We start from the raw sequence: 14,075 nt of genomic DNA, 5'->3' as shown, positions 1-14,075 counted from the left end.
GCATGGGCGATACTGAGAGAATTTATTATTATTATCTACCATATTATGCGCCCATTGTAATGGAATGTTATGTGGATTGGATAGTGGTTTCTTCGGTTTGTCGTTAAGGTTATCACTTCAAAAAGACGTGTGGATTTTCTGACTACAATATTGTTTTTTGTTTCAGTATTCCAATATCTAATGAATATCTAATAGCCATAATACGGCCGTCCTCGAGATAGAATTCGTCTAAAGTCTGAAGCGGCCGCGATGCCTAACTGCGTTCCAGCCGATGCTTCGGTCCTATTCGGAAGTATTCGTGAAACCCGAATGGTCGACCTCTGGCGATCATCAGTACATAACAATAATACATCTTTATCGCGGAGATATGGAAGGGAAATGTGATAAAGTAGGACCTCACTACACAGAACATTGTTCTGAAGAAACCTTTCTCCCTTTCTCACCCATTTGCCATTTCCGGTCAAATATTTATTGATTTTGTTTACTTAATTTTATAACTAGAATAGTAAAACAACAATAATAATATACAAATATAATATATAACAATAATATTTATATAAAAGTAACTACCCTCGTCTATATTATAGGCAGGCGTTTAATTTATTAAAGAAATAATGCATTTAGCTCTTGGAACAGAAAACAAGGTAGACACAAAAATATTCAGTTTCCTAGACGTCTTGACTTTTTAACTAACTGACGTTGGTTTTAATAACTCCTGGTTAACTTTTCCATCAGTTAAGCAATCATTAATTCAATAACAGCTAACCACGTTCTGGAAGTATACCCAAGAAGGAAGAATGCCTATATGATCTGGCGTGAAATCCTTAACATGGGTCCGCATTTATTATTTAAATTTATAGGCACGTAAAATGAAATAGATGGTCAGCACGTGGTGGCGAGAGACATCTGCGTCTGGAAGAGAAAATACGTTAGTTTTTTTAAAGAAATTAGGCAAAACAACGAAAAACTGCGATTTTAAATATTACACAAAGACCGATATCGATCCTTAATAATAATTCTCCATTAACTTGTTTCAAATTTCTCTTCGCCAATATTGTAAAGTCTCAATTTTGATATTTTTCTGTTTTATCACAAATTAACTCTTGGTTAATTAATTTATGGAAGAAAGTGAACTAATTATTGTAAATAATATATGAAGTACGATTGAACAAACAAACTAAGTCAGAACCGAAGCCATTCTCTCTACAATCCCGCTGCTGGTACGTCTGTACTCGAAGACCGCCACCGAGCAGCTGACGTGACCGCGGTTCTGTTCCATCGAACTCGTTGTAATGTTTTTTAAGGTCTCCCCTACCTCCTTGTTAACGAATTAATATTTTGACATTTGATTTTCAACTTCTCGCGGTTTATCAACCCTTCAATTTTAACGAATTAATATGTCACGTTGTGTCAATTTTTTGTTTCGACAGGGATTAATTCATTGAAGGATCCTTTTAATTGGTTGTGGTAACTTTGGTTCTTTTTAGATGAGGCGTGTTACATTCTGTATGGTTTGAAAATAAGACAATGACCGACTACCCTGATTTTCACTACCTTTTCCTACCTTGTTTGCTCGTCCAAACGTTTCCGGTTGCTGCAGTCGATAAAGTGCTAATATAATGAGACAATTAATTACAAGTACATGAAATTCGCTATAGACAATTCAATTCAAGATGCACAAGATTCTAAGTTAATGATTTGACTATGGATTGTTAGTTTTGTGAGTTAGTTAGTTAGTTTTATGAGTAGGTATTTTCGGGAATAGCTAGAGACAAAACATGTGTTGCTTTCGATTGGTCTCCGTCCAAATCCCATCCATCAACGTGACCAGCTCGAGAGCAGCCAAGTTGATGGTCCAATCCCAACACCTCCAGAAATGAATTGAATATCGCTCAGCGACAGATGAAATAATGACATGTTTTGCCTCCTGCCGGAGGGTGATGAAAGTGGGATGTGGGTCCTTGTTGGTGAATGATGATGTTGATGATGATGATGAATGATGAAGATTCATCTTATACCGTTAGGTGCAAGGGGCTGCTCCGGTCCGGTGGCATGATAGCCTGGTGTCAGGAACCATTTGGGTCACGTGGGTAGCGCGAGGTCTAGGTCGCGTCAACCTCCCCCAAATCGATGATGAGATAAGCTTCGCCAGCATGCCGAAAATTAGGAGTCCACTCTACTAACCTCAAACATAAACATATACTGAAGTGGTTTGCATCAGCAACGTCAGGAGTTCGGGAGTCCCGTGAACACCCCTCTGGTTTACGCTCGTAAAAATAATGATGAATTCAGCTTCAGTTTGTTCGACTTCGCCTCTGCAGTCACGCTACCCCAAATAGCTCCTGGCTCCAGTCTATACAGCTTCTCGTTCCAGTAGAGGTAATGACACATATTTATCATATGTACAATACAGAACATACTTCAAGTCTTTCGTCCACACTCAAAATAGTCATGTCAATATTTAATTTGGATGAGGGCGTCCATCCGACATAACGAATGTTTCCTAGACGGGAGATTTTACCCCACTTCAAAGTCATGGTCATTCGCTCTATCGTTTGTTACCCTCCGTTCGCTTCAAATATCAAAGAATGGTAGAAATTGATATCCTCGACTTCCGGCGCTAAGGATCAGGGATACTGGAATCATCAGGTCGTGAATCTGAAATCATCCGATCTCCGTCAGCTCAAACGGTTTCAGTCGGAGTCAATTTCCAACCTAATTCTGGATTACTTCTCCTCCTATAGTGGGGTAAGTACTTATTGAATTTGACAGGAAGGATGTCAGAAAGCGCCGAAACAACTTCATATTCGTCACGATCCCTTCGTTCTGTCAGCGAGAAAATCCTCCCCACACGCCAGACAAGAATAGCATAGCCCTTATCCGTTTTGTTCCTTCGTCTACCAGCTAACTCAAGTAGGAAAGCCCATTAGCAATTTTCGTTCCCTTCGATTTGAACTCCGTGAAAGCGTCCTCTCACCAGCTGAAAATACTCGAAACAGGGGTCCATTCAGGGTGACTATCTAAGGCTGGTCCGCCAACACCTTCGACAGAAACCGGTGCTTTTACGGGAATAACTCAACCACACCAATAGCAAGGGAAAAAGCCGGCGCTGCTATACTAAAATAGACGTTATCTCGGTATCCAGGGTTATCGACTTTGCTAACACAAAAGTCCCTATTAGGCAAGCCGATTACAAATTTCGTTCCCTTCGCTTTTGTCGCTTTGGTAAAATAGGACAGCCTACGGAAAATTCGTACACCTCGTCCCCACCAAACTTATGAAAAATGAAAATCTCGCTTGATAGAATAGGAATGCCAGACAGATGCATTCTCTCGGCGGCTAGCCTCAATCCGCTGCGTTATTCCGATTCAAAAATGAATTAAAATTATGATGTTTGAATAAGTTATATGTAATTAAATATATTTTATGAATTCCGTATAGAATAAGTTGAATTCCCAAGGAGGATACGACAACTCATTGTCAAATAACAGGCATTGAAGCATTTAATTAACCGTTCTATCCGTTAATATTCCGCCCATAGGTATCTGATTGTTTCGACTAATAACCGTTCTATCCGTTACTATTCCGCCCATAGGTATCTGATTGTTTCGACTAATAACCGTTCGCCGGACTATAAAAACACTGCATAAATACAATGGTTTGTGTTCTATAAATTTTGGCGCTAAATATAACTACTGGAGAATTATTAAATCATTTAAATTGCATAAAATAGTCTAACTCATAAACAATGTCTATTGTTGGATGATCTAAAGCGGTTTCAGGGTAACCGTTCTTCGTCCTTTTTTTAATGGCCAGGTCTCGTAATTTATGGCCTCCTTTGCTAACGGGTACCTATAGTGCTCAAGTTAAATACCCTTACTTCAAAATACAATTGAATTATTTGGTTTACATTGGGGAAATAAGTGTTAATAATTAGATTATAATAGACTTACCGATACATCTTAGTGTCAAAAATCCAAATAATTATAAAGAACAAACACAGTCACATGCAGTAAAATACTCATGCTGTTAGAAAACCACACCTTCTACAATAAATGACTTTAGCTGCGTTCGCGTCCCGACGATTAATTCTTGTTGACGCGCTTCCCAGTTTTTACCGACTCGACTATCCTAAAACGCTGACCGATCCTGATTATTCCTGACCGTCTCCCAGACCTTGAAACTCTGACCCCCTTGACTGTATTTGATCGTCTCCCAACGCTTTTAAACTGACTATCTTGAACCGCTTTTTCTAACCACCGACTATCGACTTCCTTCTTCCGTTCTTCAACGCTGACTGTCCCGACCGTCTCCCCGCGCTTTCAAATCCAGACCCCCCTTCCCATGTGGCGACGCCTCTCTCCGTATGCGATATCTAATTTATCTCTTTTGGATTCTCGAAATTTCGTGTACTCAAAAACAGAAACGCACTAAAAACCCTCATCAATTATGAGCCCTTAGAACCCGTCACATTAATTTAAATCGTTTGAAAACCAATAAATTGTTACTTCTCGAGTAAAATATCCAATTCTTTGCAAAAGAATGAAACACGACCCCCCTAGATCCAGTTTCCCAGCCCAAATTCGCTCTCCACTGAAATAAAATCTAAGAATTCAAACCACATCCCGGAGGTCTCTGACGATACAGTGCATGTTCCCATTTTTTTTTCTCTACCCTAATAAATCTAAACACTTGTTTCTAAAACAGCTTTAAGGCCAACATCTGGAAGTCTCCATCTCGTGAGATCAACTGAAAAATTCCTTTCCCACCATAATAAATCAATACTAAAAAAAAATGTCCCAGGGCAAGTTCATCACATCGTCGAGCAGCGAGAAAATTATCCTGGCCTCGCAAGATGTTTGATTATTTATAACGATGTTTGAAGTTTCAGCCCGTTATAAGATTTTAATAACTGTATTCTCTTGAATATTATTTCACCTTCCCAATTTTTAGTGTTGTGTTATATATTTATGATTTATTTTCAGTCCGAGCAGAAGCGGTTCCTGCAGCAACATAAGCTGCGCTCCGAGAGTTACAGCAAGGCAGCGGCGGCCATGAAGAGACAGAGAAAGAAGAACACCAAGAGCACCAAGACGAGCGGGATGGCAATGGACAAGGAACTCAAGGTATTAACCTAACTCATACCTCCTAAATTCATTTCGTTATTATTCTCTGAAAATGGTTCCCTTATTAAGGCCAAGTGGTTAAAACTTGTACAGATATATTATCCGAATCCAATGAATTGATATGTTATTGGACCAATTTTTGAATTTTTTTTAGAAATTAAAGTATAATCGTGTCAGATTAGCAGTAATAATCATAAAATATATTTGTTTGACCAATCATTCGTACACGGCCATACGCAATATTTTTCGTTAAATAAAGGCAGGATTTTTTGTAAATCATAAATTATGCAATAATTGGACGTTAACAAGTTTTGTTGATAAATAATACTATTTTTATCAGATTAGAAAAATGCCTTATCATTTGGTAGGGCACATGCCCGGGTGCCTTAGAAAAATTCGCATATAATCACCACAAAAGAGGATATGTCAAACTATAATATCGAAATTAGCATCGCAACGAAGCGGCTGGCAGGGCCTGGGATTAGCAACCACAATCGAGTTTAAAAACAGACACGTGTTATTAATAGACCGTCAATAACAGTTTTCTTCCGTTTAAAACATTTACGTGGTGGAAGGTTTCCTTGGAGCTTGAGGGCTGTGGTCGTTAATCACTCCCTTGCTCTTTGATAAGGTCGAGTAGATTGTGAACATTAGTTCGTGGGATATGTTTACTTGTTAGAAAGCACAACACCTTCCTTAGATTAGCTTCCAATTGATATATATTATGTGAGTGTGAGCAATTTTCTAAAATAAAACGTTGTTGGAATAAAAATACAAATGGGGTTATAAAGAAATACTGATAAAACAAGCCTACCGTACATTCCCACCTGACGTTTTTGCTCTAAATATTGCAACCCATTCATTAAAGTTAATGTCTTCTGTCAAATTTACAAGTCATATTATTACAAAAATGTTGTGACGTATCAATAACCTTTTTTAAAATTTTCGAAATGATTAATTATCGCCGAATTTTTCGTATTGTTTAATTTATTCTGTTTATTTAAGGAGATGCTTCCCTTTAAATGTTTTCCCAAGATGAGAATCCTTATAAATAATTTAAACATGAATTTCGTTTTTTTCACAGAACATGCAAATTCTTGAGGAGGAGAAAACCAAATTGGATGCTTTCTGCGAACAGAGCTTAAAGAATGTAAGTCATATTTTTTGTTGTAAAAACATAATATATTTCATTAAATTTATTTTTTAAAAGAATAACAAATTGCTTGTTGTTGGTTCTCGAAATAAAGTTATTGTGTTCAGACATTGGGTTCAACTTTTGTTGTTTGGTTGGTTGTTTGTTTGTTGTTCATGCTGTAGACATTTCTCGAAACATTTATTATTGTACGAATATTTTGCAACAACTTTCTGTCCGTTATTTTACTTTATCGTTGTTTTTGCGGTTCATGAGGTTTAAACAAAACGCAAAACGTCGGTGAGATAAACACCACACACACACATACACACCCTTACACACATACACACACATACACACATACACACACCCTTATACAAACACAAACACATACACACATACATAAACGCAAATACAAACACACATATATATATATATATATATATATATATATATATATATATATATTTATACATTTACACATACACACACATATACACACACACAAACGCGCATATATACATACATACACAATGGCATGTACATAGTTTTTAATTAGGGTAGGTAATAGGATAAAAGCGGAACAGGCATTATAAACAATCTTAAATGTATGTGGTAAATTTTCGCTAAGAATGGCTAAGCTTATTAAATCCCTCATTCCAAATTGACGAAATTCAAGAAAAAATAATCTTTTTTCTGATAAACATCAAACCGCATTCTCAGGTAATCACTCTACTGGAAACACATATTTCAGGTTTTGTAATTTTGTAGGTAATACCTACACTTTATCAATGGTTTTTCAAATACTTTTTTTGGTTTCTTTGGTTTCGTCTTTTAAGATCTCGATTTTTAAAATTGCCGTCATTTGGGATTTCAGACATCGAAACTTCGGGAAGTTTTCCTTGAAAGATTCGCCGTAATTATACATAAAAATAATGTGCCGCATAAATAATATCATACCTCACTTCTTCCTAAATCTAATTAAAACTGTACGAATGTTTTGTTTCCTCCGTTTGACTTTAAATTCCCTTTAAAGATAAGCACCAAGAGGTTTAAGACTAAAAGCAGACTCTTAAGAATTATTACAAAAAATTCCCGTTCACACCACTTAAAATAATTTGTCTTTGTACGCCTTAAATTTCTAAGATTTATCTCCCGGGTGTCACATCGCGAGAATATACCGCCGTTTTTTAAACAAACCACAAGGCGAAAGAATTCTATTTTTAACTTTTAGTCCCTGTTTTAAATTTGGCTAATTTCTCGGTTCCGCTGAGCCCGAGACCGGAACTTCACGGAGTTGGTCAATTTATACGGAATGTCTTGAGAGCGATTTTACCATACTTAAGCAGTTACTTTTTTAATCTTAAATTGGCTTCAGTTAAGCGGTAATTCGAGCCGAATCTTCGACTAATATACCATTACGGAGTAGCCTCTTTTTGAAAAAAGTAAAACCCTGTAGCATAGACTAATAATAATACATCAATGCCCTGTAGATATGATCGTATTAAAAAAAAGTTAGATAGATTTGTTTATGTTTATGTATTTGTTTCGAATTTTGAACCTTTTTCAATTGTTGATATCACTGAGTACCTAAAGTAAAGTTATATTGTAATTGTCAATAAAACGTAATGAAATTAAAAAGTGTATTATTTTTAGGTAATTCTAGTTAAATAAGTCAAATGTAATTTTCATTTAAATGTAAAAAAAAACTTTAAAGCAGAAAAACTGTTTTCTCTCTTATTCATAACCGATGCACCTGAATATTTAACACCATTTAACACCAAACACTAAAGATGTTTCCACTTTATATTTGCTTTCATGAGATTGAACATTTGTGCACCATAGTTAATTCAGCCGCGGGGTAAATAGTTAGTCAGTTTAGCCTCGGCTCCACTGTTTCCGCTCCGAGATAATGTTTGGTGAATCCACAGCGTTGTCTCGAGAAAAATAATTCCGTTAACTCGAGCTCCGATCTTCAAAGGATGGTAGTAAAAACCAAATAACCTACCTGGAGCTATAAAAACTAAGAGAACCGCCCTTGTTTTTAGTACGGTGGATTACAATTTCTTTCTTTGGAAGTCTCATCAGCTTTCGACGTTCCTCGCCGCTTTCCGCCTTGATAATAATATATGCCTGCTTTTTTTCGCGAAATTGGAAAGATCGTCTTTAAGCCAATATTTATTCAAATCCGATGGAAGTTTTTTAAATAAAAATTTTAAATGTTTTCACCTAAAATTACAAGGCAACAAAAATTCATTAAAACGCATTGCTTTTAACTTAAACATAATTGCGCTTTTTGTACGTTACGTTTAACTAGATTCCAGTTTAATTTTGTTTACTTGCGTACTCCGGGGCACTTTTTGAAAAAGTGTTAAAGGTTTTATACCCGACGGAGAGCACATAGATGTGTACAAGTATTTATGGTAGAAATATATACTTTTTGAGGTTTATTGCAAATATGTCATCACGACAGATTGATGGGATAACAGCATTTCAACTCTTGCGTGATATCAATCATTTAAAGTAATTTCTTCCTGGTTTCTTAAAAACATATGAGGATGTTTCCAGTAGCTAAAAATTAGGTAACAAAATGAATCTACAGTTATACCGCTAACATATCCATCAGAACCTCCCCCGTTTTTACACAAACGACGCATGTTACATGCACATATACTATAAATATACGTGCACATAAACGTAATAAAAAATCCTCAATTTCCCGTACATGTGCAAAGTAAAATTAAAAAAAAATAAAAATTTAGACATTCTTAGCAATAACTTTTTGAAATGTGGAACAGAAGTATCGCGTATGATAACACAGGTCTGCAACGTTTTTTTTCTTTGAAATAAAATAAGAAATAATTCCTATGTATTTTTGGTTGCTGAATTCGGGAAAATTATCAAAAAAATTCCATCACGTAAGGTTTTTCCGAAAAACGCAAAATACTGTGGGATTGCCTATCTTAAGGCGCAAAACGGGGTTTATTTCCGAAATATATATTTTTTTTATTATTTAACTTATTATTAGATAATATTAAGTTTTATAGACTGAAACAAAACATTTAGTAACTCATGACGATAAAATTAGTCAGCTTTGAATCATATATATTATTATTTTCCATAGTAAGTATTGTGAGAGAATGCCGGAATTCCCAAGGTGCCCACTCCCTTCTATGCCCTTTCATTAATTTATTTCTGTTCCAACTTTCGTAACGTGCATTTCAAAAATGACTACAAGAGGTTGTGTAAATTTTTCTGAGAGTTTTTGCTATATTTGTGGTGAATTTGTAGTGAAAAAACAAAAAAGAAATATTACTGATTTTATTAAAATAGTATATTTTGCGTATTTTGGTGTGAAGATAGGGGACCAGGACAAATCTTGGGCCCCGCATGGAGTTTGTTCAGGGTGTGTTGAAGGATTTAGAATGTGGTCGAAAGGTAAAGTTAAATCTTTTCTTTTTGGTGTTCCCATGATTTGGAGAGAGCCTCGAAACCACAGCGATGACTGCTACTTTTGTTCGTGCAATGTGCAAGGGTATAGTCCCAAAAAAAAAAAAAACAAATTTGCTACCCAAACATGGATTCAGCACTCCGCCCAGTCCCTCACGGACCTGACATTCCTACACCACAAGCACCCCAAAGCCTGGACGATTGCCATCATCAGAATGTGAATCAGAAGAAAGTTATAGTGACGAGTTTCAAGTAGGCGACTCCAGTGGACCTCAACAATTTTCTCAAGCTGAATTAAATGACCTGATCCGAGATTTGGGACTCCCAAAAGAATCTGCTGAATTACTAGAATCGAGACTGCAAGAGAAGAATTTATCGACACCTGGAACTTCTTTTGCTTGGTATAGAAATAGAGAAAAACATTTTTAGCCTTATTTTTCTCAAGATGGTGAGCTAGTATATTGTTCCGATATTAATGGTTTAATATCCACGTTCAAAGTTCAACATATAGCTGAAAATTGTAGACTGTTTATTGATTCCTCGAAAAGAAGTATAAAAGCTGTTTTACTTTACAACGGGAATAGGTACGCATCAATACCCGTTGGTCACTCAGTGCATTTAAAGGAAACTTATGGTAACTTGATATTGATCTTGGATAAGTTAAATTACAAGGAATTCGAGTGGACAGTGTGTTGGGATGTTAAAGTAATTTCTATGATACTTGGACAGCAAGGTGGTTACACAAAATTTCCCTGTTTTCTTTGTGAATGGGATAGTCGTGACAAAGCTAAACACTGGAACCAGAAAGTGTGGCCGAAAAAAACATTGAAGGTCGGAGAGAAAAACGTGCATTTTGAATCTTTGTTTGATCCTAAAAAGGTTCTTCTACCACCGCTCCATATCAAACTTGGGATAATGAAGCAGTTTGTGAAGGCATTGCCAAAAGATGGCAAGACATTTAAATACCTTTCAAGCAAGTTTCCTGGTCTGTCTGAAGCAAAGCTGAAGAAGGGAGTTTTTGTTGGTCCTGACATTCCTAAGCTGATGAAAGACAACAACTTTGAAAATGTGATGAACGATGTTGAGAGGTCAGCATGGAATTCTTTTAAAGATGAAGTTAAGAAGTTTCTAAGGAATCAGAAGGACCCGGACTTTGAAAATTACGTAGAAAATATGTTGTTCAATTTAAAAAATCTGGGATGCTCAATGAGATTAAAACTCAATTTTTTAAACTCCCATTTGGATTATTTCCCGGAATATCTTGGTGCAGTTAGTAAAGAGCAAAGTGAGAGGTTTCACGAAGATATCAAAGAAATAGAGAGAAGGTATCAAGGTCGATGGGATACAAAAATGATGGGCGACTACTGCTGGATGCTGCATAGGGAAAATATAACGTCCCACAAACGAAAAAGCACAAAATGAAGCTTCCAAACTAAAAAAAGCAGATTTTATTTTGCATATAATGTAAATAAAATATATTATGACTTAAAATTAATTAAATTTGTATAATTTTATGATTTTTTTCTTTTGAACATTCCCTATAGAAGGTGTAAGGCGGGTTTTGCCTATATTTTAATTTCCACTTTTGCGGAAAATCCTTACGTGATGGGTCGAAATGGATGGCATTCTCGAATTCAGCATACCGAAATACATATAATTCAACCATTACCATTTAAAAAAAAATTTAAAAATGTCAATTTGCAGACCTGTGTAATAAATTAAAGCATTAGTATAGAATGTATTGGGATCATCTACCATCCTTATCCTACATTCCTCTTCCTCTCCCTTTTACCTACTGATTATAATAAAGTTTTTGGCTTAACCTTATTTCTATAAATATATTGGTTATAATGAGCTATTTGTTTCTTACAAATAACTAAATAATTGTTTTGTAATTTTTATTAATATTAATGATTTAATATATAACCTAGCTGACGTGTACCCGGCGTTGTTATACTTTCAATAAATATAATAAAAATTATTCTATATTCCGGAATATTTTTTTTTAATGATAGTGAAAACCATATCAAACTCCGTTGCATACTTTGGAAGAACTAAGCGCATAAACAGACAGACACGGATAGTGACTTTATTTTATACTATTTAGAGATACCAATTTATTATCACGATTACGAATTTACTAAAAGTTTATCAAGAAACGGACTGTAATCCCGTTTTTAGTTCATTATGATCTGTGATGTTCTGAAATGTTGTTAAATGTGCTCGAATACTCTCGATTGTTCTGGATTGTTCTAGAAATTTCTAGAGGGTGAAACTTCCGGTCCTTATATCATCAAAAACACGCTCTACAGTTAAGAACGAGAACCTTATTCATAGTTGGGAGATAGAGGGCTACCACACCATATAACTAACTGATCGTACCGGGACTCGTTTCTGAGATGTAGCGGCACACACATTGTACACTTACTTTTATAATATATATTGAATAAAATGTACTCGCATATTATATAAATAAATTTGACGCTGTTATAATTCCCCAGGCCATGACCCAGGAGAGGCGCCGCTACGGGTTTGTGCTTGAGCGGCAGTGCTCGCTGGCCCGCCATTGGATGGCTTACCACGTGGCCGGCGCGGCCGCCTACCGCAACGCCATCGAGGACTGGCAGGAGGCCGCCCGGTCCCGCGAGGGTCTGCCGCCCGCTGTGGACGCCATGTTCATTAGCAAGATGCGGGTAAGTCGCTATCAACTCTCTACCTGTCTAGTCTAGTATGTAGTTGAGTTACGGAGCGGCAGTGCTCGATGGCTCGCCACTGGATAGCTTACTACGTGGCCGGCTAGGGCTAACCACATTTGCTTTAGTATAACAGAAATGATTGAAAGTGTTGAAAAGTCACAAAAAATCATCTCTGTTCTGTTTGCAGCATACTCTACCAAAAACGCATTAATTTACAGTAGCACTTGCCTAGAAATATAATTTTAAAATTACAGGTCAAGTTCATTATAAATTTAAATCATCGATTGATTCGTTTCCAAACATAACCATTAATTTAACTGCAACATTTATTGGTATTGGATGTATCCAGTTCAACAAGATAAAATGTAATTGTTACAGTTGAATGTGGTGCATTGCAAATTATTGACACATTGATTTGCCGGCGAAATGAATATTTAATCGTAACGTCATTTACAAAGCGTAAATTTCACGGTACTCTGAACAAAATGTGGAAAAAGGGGATGGTTTGGGTTTCAGAATAAATCTACTCGGGGTTTACGTACGTTGAAATGTGTTTGTTACATATTGTACTAACCGCATAAACACGCTGGTTGATAATGAGGTGCTAACGGTTTTTTCGGAGAAATTTTTGCGTAATAAATAATAAAACATCCTCGTATAGGAAGATTTGATGCCGAGTTTTGATCGAACATACATCCTATACTTTGTCTTTTATCTGTAGCTTTGCGACACAAGTGCGTCGCATGACATGAGTACTTATTCAAACAAACATTGCCTAGAAAATTAAGTAATATTTATTTACTTTTTCAACCAATGTATATCAATGTAAAAAAACATTATAAATGCCCTGAATTATTATTAAAAAAAATATGTTTGAATAAAATCTTTATTGTTATGGGATACCACAATATAGGCAATCGATGTTGAGGTATGGTTGTATATTTTCTGTAGGTTAGTTTTGAAATGCATTTTTTTTTTACCTTACACCTATATTAATAAACTTTGTTTTGCATTGCATTTTTTGTTCTTCCACATCTTAATTTTGTATAGTTTTATTGCCTACTATTATCAACCGCGGTTTTATCACCAAACCGCGATTAAAATTTCCTCAAAATCAATTGCAGACTAACCGATTTTAATATGATTGAATTGATGATTTTCTTTGTTCGCTGCAGCAAGTTTCATTCTGGGCCGACGAGGATGTGTACGCCAGCCCGGGCGGCCGCGGTGGAGGCGACCGCGGTGCGGTGTCCGCCGATGAGCTCGAACGGATGTCCGTGAGCTCGCAGCTGCGCAAGACCCGCAGCATGGACGCCTCGTGCCTGGACGTGCGCTCGCTGGACCGCGCGGCGAGCCCCTCGCCCGCTCATCTCTCAAGGGCCAAGTCGGACTTCAACATCAACTCGAGCACTCACTCGCTCGAGGACGGTGAGTTCATAGGTATCGTCATTCTTTCATTTTCATTCACTTATAATCATAACTCGGCTCGATCGAGTTCGAGCGGATCTCCGCGCAAACCCGCAGCATGGACGCCTCGTGCCTGGACGTGCGTTCGCTAGACACCAATTAATTTGGAAAACCAATTTACTAACTACTTGAAATACCAAAAGCTTTTTCATGGAGAATATTTTATGGTCTCCAGAAGGCCACAAAGAGAGACTCCATCCAATG

The 14,075-nt window shown here is 36.7% G+C and overlaps 1 protein-coding gene across 4 annotated transcripts in view; it reads left to right on the top strand.

Moving 5' to 3' along the window:
* IRSp53 (Insulin receptor substrate 53 kDa) overlaps window positions 1-14,075 on the top strand; it is a 554,295-nt gene that overhangs the window by 506,502 nt on the left and 33,718 nt on the right. For 3 of the 4 annotated variants that reach the window (XM_089638410.1, XM_089638411.1, XM_089638409.1), the window contains exons 8-11: window positions 4,986-5,126; window positions 6,211-6,276; window positions 12,210-12,401; window positions 13,580-13,844. In XM_089638410.1, coding sequence (XP_089494536.1) covers window positions 4,986-5,126; window positions 6,211-6,276; window positions 12,210-12,401; window positions 13,580-13,844 — 664 coding nt within the window. The remainder of the gene's footprint in view (window positions 1-4,985; window positions 5,127-6,210; window positions 6,277-12,209; window positions 12,402-13,579; window positions 13,845-14,075) is intronic. The other variant, XM_089638412.1, reaches the window with a different exon arrangement.

Source organism: Hesperophylax consimilis, chromosome 12, assembly GCF_061612785.1.
Source record: "Hesperophylax consimilis isolate HC1 chromosome 12, BYU_Hcon_1.0, whole genome shotgun sequence".
Taxonomy (NCBI): Eukaryota; Metazoa; Arthropoda; class Insecta; order Trichoptera; family Limnephilidae; genus Hesperophylax; species Hesperophylax consimilis.
The sequence above is the reverse complement of the archived record's forward strand: the minus strand, read 5'-3'. Positions and strand labels throughout refer to the sequence as shown.